This window comes from Callithrix jacchus, chromosome 15 (assembly GCF_049354715.1).
Source record: "Callithrix jacchus isolate 240 chromosome 15, calJac240_pri, whole genome shotgun sequence".
NCBI classification, from domain to species: domain Eukaryota; kingdom Metazoa; phylum Chordata; class Mammalia; order Primates; family Cebidae; genus Callithrix; species Callithrix jacchus.
In genome coordinates this window covers 34585640-34595343 of record NC_133516.1, presented here as the reverse complement: position 1 = coordinate 34595343, position 9704 = coordinate 34585640, and the positions used below count along the sequence as shown (strand labels likewise).

General features: G+C 58.7%; 1 protein-coding gene across 1 annotated transcript; it reads left to right on the top strand.

The window, feature by feature from the left end:
• The first annotated feature begins 743 nt into the window (after window positions 1–743).
• On the top strand, window positions 744–6872 carry DUSP7 (dual specificity phosphatase 7). The gene is made up of 3 exons (XM_017964940.4): window positions 744–1407; window positions 2866–3300; window positions 6132–6872. The coding sequence occupies exons 1-3, from the start codon at window positions 891–893 to the stop codon at window positions 6437–6439; spliced, it is 1260 nt and encodes a 419-aa protein (XP_017820429.2). The 5' UTR covers window positions 744–890; the 3' UTR covers window positions 6440–6872.
• Window positions 6873–9704: the final 2832 nt, after the last annotated feature.

The window sequence follows — 9704 nt, the reverse complement described above, 5'->3', positions numbered from 1 at the left end:
TAAAGCTTTCTTAAAGGGCTCGCTTTCTCTCCCCAGAGCTGGTCCTTAACAGGATTTCTCCACCCCTGCCCACGGAAGGTGACACGGCCCTGAGTTTTCCTACCCCGCCAGTCGCCCAGGTCCTGATTTCCCGTCAGGCCTGCTGGGGTGAGACGCTCCCCCTCAGGTCTGGAACCTGTGACCGTCAGGGGGGCGATGAGGTCGCCTGAAACGGAGACCGCCTAGCACAGTGCCTGGCACGTAGTAGGCGTTCAATTCCCATTTGTTGAATGAACTCGATGACTGAATGAATGGGGACGATAGGCGGGAGAAGGAGAAGTTGCTCAGCTGGACAGCCCCATCATCACGCCCCGTCCCGGGGTAACTGCTCCTGTGAATGTAGGGTGGGGGTGTCAGTCATAGGACACCCCCAGGTCCGCTCTTTCCGTAGTGCCCAGAAGAGCCTGGGAGCAAGCGCAGAATGAACCCGTGAGGGCGTCTGGGCCGGGCCCCCTAGGCGGACTGTAGTCAGCTCTGGGCTAGTCCAGGGAGCGACAGTACGGAGAAGCGGTAGGGGAGGGCCCCGCCGCGGGTCTCCGGGCACACGGGCCACAAGCGCGCCCGCGTACCCTGTGGGGAGGGGCGGTGGAGGTGCTGCGCCTTTAAGTCCGGGCGCCTGCCCCGCGGCCACGCCCCCCGGAGAACGCCTCGGCGCGCGGCCGCCGGAGCCGCCGTTTAATTGGGGCTGTCAGGCCGCGGTGCGCGCGGAGGGCCGGGCGGGCGGGACGGAGGCCGGGAGGCCGGGGCAGCGGGCGTGCAGCTCGGCGGGAGGCGGGCGCCCGGAGACGCGGCCGGGGCGCCGTCCCAGGGCAGGGCTGCCCGGCCCTGGCCCCGGGCCGCCCGCGCTCCCCATGAAAAACCAGCTCCGCGGCCCCCCAGCGCGGGCGCACATGTCGACTTCGGGGGCGGCGGCGGCTGCGGGCACCCGGGCGGGGTCCGAGCCCGGTGCGGGGTCGGGGTCCAGCGCAGGCACCGGGGCAGGCGCGGCGACAGGAGCAGGGGCCATGCCCTGCAAGAGCGCCGAGTGGCTGCAGGAGGAGCTGGAGGCGCGCGGCGGCGCGTCCCTGCTGCTGCTGGACTGCCGGCCGCACGAGCTCTTCGAGTCGTCGCACATCGAGACGGCCATCAACCTGGCCATCCCGGGCCTCATGTTGCGCCGTTTGCGCAAGGGCAACCTGCCCATCCGCTCCATCATCCCCAACCATGCCGACAAGGAGCGCTTCGCCACGCGCTGCAAGGCGGCCACCGTGCTGCTCTACGACGAGGCCACGGCCGAGTGGCAGCCCGAGCCCGGCGCTCCCGCCTCGGTGCTTGGCCTGCTCCTGCAGAAGCTGCGCGACGACGGCTGCCAGGCCTACTACCTCCAAGGTGAGGGCAGCACAGGGACTCCTTACGGGAGCGGGGCCCCCCGCGACTCCCTGACGCCCCCATTGGAGGCTCTTTCCTCTCTACGCGCTTGGCCTGCCCCGTTGGGCGCCACGTCGTCCCCGGCCCACGTCCGCCCTCCTGGAGCTGGGTCCCCGCCGTGTGGGTTTGGCAGGCGCGGGGCTCCCTCTGCACCCCTTTTCTTGGTCCGATTCGAGTGGGTGGAACAAACTTTTCCCTGCCTGGGTTTCCTTTTTTTCCTGTTGATGGGGCGACAGTATCCCCCAGGCTCCAGTGGAGCCCCTCAGAAGAGGGAGGTGCCACCTCCCGGAACCCTAAAAGCGGCAGGACATCCAAGTCCAGCCTGGAATTCGTGTTTATGGAAGGCCAGGATCAGGAAGGGCACCTTTCATAGCACCATCCTCATCTCCAGCACATGGAGACCATATGGGTTGGGGTCTCCTGGATCGAGAATTGCTTTTTACACCAGAGAATTGCCGCCTCTGGGAGGCGCTTGGGGCAGGGTATGGACAGGGTCCACGGCCCTGGCCCGGATCTTTCGGGAACTCCAGGTCCCCAGCCTGCTGCCCCAGAGCTTGCCGAAGGGAGAGGCAGCACCAGGGGGCTAGTGGCTGAGGCCGGTGTTTCCAATTAACATTCCAAAATGGCCTCTTGCTGGCAGCGGGGCAGGAGAGGAGGGGAGGCCTGCAGCACCCTCGGGCGCAGGGCCCATGCCTCACTGCAAGGCGCTCCCTATTTCTCCTATCCCTGTATAGCCCCAGTGGCCCTCCCCTGCTGCAGTTCCAAAGCTGGGGGGCCTTGTGTTCTAAGGGAGTGCTCTAGAGAAGTGGAGCCAGGACCCTCTACAGGAACCTGCCCCTGCTGGGGAAAGGGGCCAGCCAATACCCTCCCACTACCCTCCCCAGCTGTAGTTTTGGGGCTGGACAACCACTAGACTCCCATCCAGGAAGCCCAGGATCTCTTTGCCTCTAGCTGACCCAGATGTGGCTCTGGCACCTGTGGTATCATCTGTAAGAGGAGTTTGCCAACCCAGAGGTGCTGGCTAAGATGGGGTTGTCTGCTTTCCTTTACCACTTATCTGTTACTGAACACCCATGGGTGCTATGTGTGAGTGGGAGCTGCAGAAGAGAAATTAGCTGGGGCCTGTCCTCAAGTGCCCTAAAGCTGGTGGCATGGCTGGGGGACCTGAAGTGTTATGGGTGTGGATTTGGAGTCCAGGCACGTAACTTCACCTCCTGGGGCCTCAGTTTCTGTGAAGTGGTCATGGTTTAGATGGAGAGAACACAAGAGAGAGCACACGGGTAACATGCTTGGCATGACCCATGCTGACCATCGGTGTGGCGGTGCTTGGTGTGGGGAGTCCTGCCCATCCCTGGTCTAGTGCAGCCATCTGGGTACTCACCAATCTCTCACCCAGGCCTTGTCTAACCCCGGCCACAGGTGGTTTCAACAAGTTTCAGACAGAGTACTCTGAGCACTGCGAGACCAATGTGGACAGCTCTTCCTCGCCGAGCAGCTCACCACCCACCTCAGTGCTGGGCCTGGGGGGCCTGCGCATCAGCTCTGACTGCTCCGATGGCGAGTCGGACCGAGAGCTGCCCAGCAGTGCCACTGAGTCAGACGGCAGCCCTGTGCCATCCAGCCAACCAGCCTTCCCTGTCCAGATCCTGCCCTACCTCTACCTTGGCTGTGCCAAGGACTCCACCAACCTGGACGTGCTCGGCAAGTATGGCATCAAGTATATCCTCAATGTCACGCCTAACCTGCCCAACGCCTTCGAGCATGGCGGCGAGTTCACCTACAAGCAGATCCCCATCTCTGACCACTGGAGCCAGAACCTCTCCCAGTTCTTCCCTGAGGCCATCAGCTTCATTGGTAGGTGTTGTGTGATGGGCAGGGTGGGTGGGTACATCAAGGTGTAGCAGGACTCAGGGTGGTGCCCCCACCTGACTGGGTATCTCTGGGCCTGTTGAGACCTGTGTTTGCCCTTCGTGTGCCAGCGTGTACCTTTGGGTGTACCCATGCCTACTGTGAGTCACTGAGTCCCTTGGGCCCCTCTACCTGTTGGGGCCTGAGCAGCCTCCTGAGACCTGACCTCCCCCCAGCTGGCAGCACCTCTTGGGCTCTCTGCTGTCCAGCTTTGTTTCCCTGGCGTCGATGTTGTTTTGAGCTTAGCAAGCTGAAACATCACATCGCACAGACCTCTCACGGGTCCCACTTGCTCTGCATCACACCTCAGCACACATGTCTCTCCAGGATGGGGCTGTCACAGTGCCTGTTTGGGCTTTAATGTGTACCTAAGAGGGTGAAAGGGAGCCCTGGAGCCAGAGGCACACCCCAAACGGGCAGCCATTGAAATGTGGTGACCGTTAGCTTGGTCAGGCTCCAGATGCTCTCTGCAGCCTGTAGGGAGTATAGGGAGGAGTGTAAGAGAAGGTGAGGAGTGGAGAAAGGCCTCCCGTAGACAGTGTGTCCTTCTGTCTGGCTTATAGCCCTCTGAGTCCCAGCCTCAGTTGACTTGGGTTCCCCACTGCCTTCTCCTTGGCCAGCTGAAGGCTGTGAGACTGCAGTTCATCTCCCCTGGCCCAGGGTGCAAGGAAGGGGCACGGGGGCTCAGGATGAATGTAAATGCTTTGTCTCTGAACCCGGTGACCCAGTGTTTCTGCCCAGCCTCCAGTGGCAAGGTATGGAGGTGGCCCGGGCTGTCTTTTCCCGATGGCGGCTGTGTCCAGTGGAGGGCGTTTTGGTGTCGGCTGGGCTGGGCTAGCTTTAACAACAGGAAGTGGGAGGCTTCCCCGCCTCATCCGCTTACTGGGAACCAAAAGTAGGTGCCTGGCTGGGAGGAAGGAAGGAAGCTGAGGCCTGGGGGAGGGGCTGCAACTGGGGCTGCCTGGAGCTTCCCAGCCCTGCCCCCCTGCCTCCCCCTCGCCGGGGCCAAGAGGGCTATGGGTGCTGCCTCAGCATTTGAACTCCCCCAACGAGGGAGGAGAGTAGAGAGAGGGAAGCAGGCTTCTCCAGGCTGAGCCTGGCTAGTGAGTACCTCTATCCTTCCTAAAGGCCCCTCCCCATCTGGGTAGGTGCACCTTTCTCCTCGTTTGACAAGTGAAGGGAGTGAGACCCAGGAATCCCTTAGGAGTCAGTGGGACAGGATCAGCCACCAGCCACACCCTGAAAAGGCCAAAAATAAAGCCAGCAGAAACAGACTCTCTCTGGATCACCTGGAGGTGGATTTGGAGGCTAGGCCTTCCTCACATCCTCGTGTCACCCCTGGAAGCTTGTCCCAGCACCCACTTCTCCCACCCCCAATCTCAGGGTCAGACCACACAGCTCCACATGAAGCTGCAGCATCTGTCTCCTCCCCTGATGACCCTGCCCCAGTGCCTTAGCCATGGGGTCCCCTGTCAGTCCCTGAGTCTGGATGAAGCACTTCCTGTATGCTTGATTCTTGGTACCCTTGGTTGGGTAGAGATGGGGAGAGGAGGCTCTGTCAGGACAAAGGCAATGAAGAACAGTGGGTGAGCCTGTGTGTCATCTTGTAGGTAGGCATTGATTGAGTGCTAGCTGTGTGCCTGGCTCCCGGAGGGTTCAGAGTCAGAGTGGTGGGGAGGTCGAGGACCCCACAGCTGCCTCTTGTGAATCTATGTCCCTGGCACAGCTATGGTACACAGAGAGGCAGATGCCCCAGGGTCCAGGAGAGATTATAAGATTGAGTTTTTCGGTAGCTCAGCCAGTATTTATTGAGCTTCTACTATGTGTCAGCCAAAGGAGTCTGAGGGTGGCACTGGGGGAAGTTGGAGGGGGAAGCCGGGAGGATTGGAGGGGGAGCTGGGAGGGTTGGAGGGGAAGGGGAGGGTAAGGTTGTCTGCATCCAGTTGGCTGAGGTAGGAGGTGTCACTGGCACATGGGCCTGCTACGGAAGGTCTAGCAAGCAGGCAGGGTTGGGCCCCATTTAAGCACACCTCACTTATGAAGCTCCATCACAAGTGATAGCATGGCCATTGTCCTAGTCCCTGTATCTTCAGGAGCTGGGGTTAAGGCTGTGGGGACTGGCTGGGCAGAGGGCAGAGTGAAGCACGGGACCAAGCCACCTACTTCCTTCCAGAGGAGGCTCCCTCAGGCTGCTTTCCTGGGAGACTCTCAAGGACAACCCATGGGAGCGGCTCCAGGAGAACCAGCCCAGCCCCCAGTCCCAGGTCAAGGCCTGGCAGCAGCGGGTGCTGAGCTAGGAGGAGTGTGGCCTTGTGCTTGTCACTTTGTCTCTGGGTCTGTTTTCTCTTTGCTAAAATGGGCTCACTGGCCATGGTGCAGATGACTCAAGAGGATGCAGGTGCCACCATGGCAGCAGTTGCAATGAACATGGCTGTGGTAGGATTAGCCGTGATCACAGGCATTACAGTAGTTCATGTTTGTTGATCCCTCACTTGCCTCAGGTTCTTAGGAACCTGTGCATAAATAGGTCCATTTGATAGATGAGGAAACTGAGACATGGGTGTCTAGTGCCTTGGGGCTAAAGTATGCAGAACCTCCACAGCAGTGCTGCTGACCTCTATTTCAAGTTGCTGCCCTACCCACACTGGGCTTGGCCAGGTCTCTCAGGGGTCAGGCAAGACCAGTCAGTGACTATGCTGCCCTCTGTGCCCCACCTGCCCACCCATGTGAGAGGCTCCTTGAAGGAGGCCCCCCCGACCCATGCTAATGTGTTTCAGACGAAGCCCGCTCCAAGAAGTGTGGTGTCCTGGTGCACTGCCTGGCAGGCATCAGCCGCTCAGTGACGGTCACTGTGGCCTATCTGATGCAGAAGATGAACCTGTCACTCAACGACGCCTACGACTTTGTCAAGAGGAAAAAGTCCAACATCTCGCCCAACTTCAACTTCATGGGGCAGCTGCTGGACTTTGAGCGGACGCTGGGGCTAAGCAGCCCATGCGACAACCATGCGCCCAGTGAGCAGCTCTACTTCTCCACGCCCGCCAACCACAACCTGTTCCCACTCAACACGCTGGAGTCCACGTGAGGCCTGGTGCACAGGAGGCATGGCACCAGGCCCCTTCCGGCCCTCCACGGGGCCAGGTGGGAGAGCCCAAGCCTGCTGCTTCTGGCCTGAGGAACCCCCAGGATGTCACCTGTGCCCAGAGGTCCAGGCTGATCCGTGTGTCGGAGCGCCCCTCACCATCCTTGGGGGCGAGGCCCGCAGGCAAGATCTCCCTCTGCAGGGCTTGCTGGAGAGGCCTCGGCTCTCTCAGACACGTGGCTTTGGGCGTCCACCAGGGCCTCACGTTGTCCCAGGATGCTCCTTTCTGCTGATGGCCCAGCCAGTTTGGCTGTTTTTTAAAGACACATCCACGGACCTGAGTTTACTTTTTACTTTTGGCAGGTAAATCCAAGCTCCCTGGAGTACAAGGAGTGTTTGAGCTCTTCTTGATTTTTCTTTTTTTTTAACAAAAAAGTGTTATTTTCAGGCTACATGCAACAGTGGATTGTATGACCCAGTATTTCATCCCTTTCTTGATCCTGCGAGAGAGAGAAATGTTCTCAGTTTTGTTTTTCGTTCAGTTTCAAAAAGCAAGTATCGTGTTTGTTTTTTAATGGAAAAGACAGACCCCCATGTTGACCTTGACCAAATGCATTTTGCACATGTGTGAAGCCTCTGTTTCCTCAGCGGGCCCTTTTTGAAGGGGTGGCTTACTGCTCTTCAGGTATCGGGACCCCAAGTCATGCCGCCTCCCACCCTTGGCCCAGTCTGACCTGGCCCTGCATTTGCCTGTGATGACCGCTGCAAGTTCTGATTGGTGGGCTGGATGGTGGCCTTTGTATTTTCTTCCCTCTTATCCATCCCTCTGGTGGTCCCTGCAGACCTCCCTGAGGCAGAAGGTGGGGAACCTGGGGCTGTGCCACTGTCCCACAGGAGGTGGGCCGCAGGGGGCTGCCAGGCAGTAGCATTGTCCTCTGGGCTCAGCCTCTACGAGGGCCTGGGCTCTGAGCCCTTCTGTATACTTAGCTACTACTCCTGTCTGTCTGTCTGGCGCTCGCTCTCTCTCTCTCTCTCCCCCTTCCCTCCCCCCCCCCCCCCCCCTAACTGGGAGTGGAGGCCCAATGACTGGGGAGAGCTCAGGTGGTGGGGCCCAGCCCTCCCTCCAAGTTCTTCCCTCTCCCTAGCTGTTGCTTTGGTCTGGCTGCCACTCCCAGCCCCTTTGTCCCCATGGAAGCTTGCCCTGCCCTCATCTTGCCCATGCCTTTTACTGCCAGGAGACTTGCACCCATTTCAACCCTCAGGCTGGGGCAAGTGGGGCAAGGATGGACCAGCAGAAATGGGGGTGAGGCTCTGTCCACCTCCCCACCTCCACAGAACAAAGCCACGGATTCCGTTATCTTCCTCCAGTTTTGTTCCTTCTCCAGTCTCAGTTCCACCAGGTGTCAGGACTGCATGGCGGCTTGGGGCAGGGAGAGTGATCGGACCAGAGTCCCTGACAGAGCAGCACTCAGCATGTGAGTGAGGCTGCGGAAACTCTGCCCCACTGCTTCTTACCTCACAGGGGTGGTTTTCAGGGATTCTTTAGGGCAGTAGATTAAAATCTTGCCACAGTCGAGAAATTGACAAGCTTCCATGCTGTACATGGTTCTTTTTCTCTCTTTTATTTTTAAAAAGAAAACCCAGAAAAATGCACCAGGTTTGTGTAAATGAGGGTGTGCCAGAAGGTGGCCAGTTTTGCTTTATGATCTTATGAAGGAAGATTTGTGACCCTACATATATATATATATATATATATATATATATATATATATATATATATACACACATACATATATATATCCCGAACCAGCAACGGGACTTTGTTTATATTGCAAATAAATATTATTTTTTCTTTAAAATGAGTCGTGTCCAGTAAGGGTTTTGGGCCTGGGAAGGAGAGGAAGGAGTGCTGTCGACTGGCATCCTAGTGCCTGCTCTGTGCGAGGCATTGGCCTGGTCCTGCCTGGGGTCTGCTAGGCACTTGGTTAGACCAATCAAGGTGCCCCGCAGATGGGAAGGAGCAGCCAAAGTTTCTGGATGAAGCTGGGGCAGGTGGCATTTCCCCAGCCCTTAGCCATTGGCTGGCAGAGGCTTCAGGGCTTTCTCTGTGGGCTTCTGCTGAAATCAAGGCTTGGAGAGGTTGTATGGAACAAGTTCACACAACTGAGCCCTGACTCGCCCTTCATTGCCCAAGGCTGTCTGCTCGTGCATTGCCTGGATTGCAGCCCCCAAGACCCTGACCCTTTCTCTTGCTGCTGTGTGGGTGAGAGGGGAATCTGCATTTAACCCCTGCAGGTCCTGGGATGTCAGTGGGACTGAATCGTGGGCAGTGAGCAGGCCAGCCCTTCTTTGCTTCTTAAGGGCTAGGTGGCCTTGGACAGGTCCCTTAGCCCCCCAGCCCCAGTGTCCATCTCTGAAGTTGGGTTGATTGCACCCAATTCCTAAATGCTTTTCAGCTTTGTGGCATGACGAGCACATGGTTGGCCTCAGCTCAGAGGGAGGAAACAGCCATGCTCAGGCTTGTACAGGGAAGGGTGAGCATTGACTTCCATCCAGGCTCCCCTGGAGGTGGAGTCTAAGCAAGGCCCTGGGCTGGAGCAGGAAGGAGACCTGGAGAAGGACGGTGGCCACAGCCTGGGGAAGTCAAGCCCCCAGTGGGCAACAAGCCCTGTGTGACAGATTGGGAAATGAAGGCTCTGGAGTGGCTTAGGTCTCCCTTGCCTCTGGCTGGATCAGGTGAGCCCCAGTCAAGGACTTAAGCCTGGAAGCTGACTCAGTTTCCCCATTTCTGCCATTTCCAGCTCTATCCCTTCAGCAGACTGATGAGCACTGAGCTGAACCCAGGTGGAAGGTGGGTGGGCAGTGGCGGGGGGGTGAGGGCTGCTCAGCCTGGGACTTGCCCTGTTGGAGTGCCCAGGCTGTCCTTCTCTTCCCTCCCTCATCTCTGCTCTTCAGTTCCTCTGCACCAGAACACAGTCACAACCATCACTCACTGCCTGTGGCAAGGGGTGGAGGGCAGGTTCTGCCCACTGTGGGACCTGGGTGCAAATCCCAGCTGTGTGACTCCAGTCTTTCAGCTCTCCCCGGAAAAACTCCCATCTGGAGCATGGAAGAATCCTGCCACTCATCCGGCAGGCCTGTGTGGGTGGGAAAGGGGCTTCTCGCTGCGTCCTCGACAAGGGGGTGGTGCTGCTGTTGCTCCCCCGGCTCCCTCCGGGCCCTGTTCCTTCTGTGCCAGGGGCAGGCAAGGGGGTGGGGGCCTGAGCAG

Excerpts from the sequence above, each read along its gene's own strand:
- DUSP7 (XM_017964940.4), top strand. The coding sequence starts at position 891 with ATGAAAAACCAGCTCCGCGGCCCCCCAGCGCGGGCGCACATGTCGACT. Across the intron at positions 1,408-2,865 it reads CCAGGCCTACTACCTCCAAG|GTGGTTTCAACAAGTTTCAG; the intron begins GTGAGGGCAGCA and ends CCCCGGCCACAG. Across the intron at positions 3,301-6,131 it reads TGAGGCCATCAGCTTCATTG|ACGAAGCCCGCTCCAAGAAG; the intron begins GTAGGTGTTGTG and ends AATGTGTTTCAG.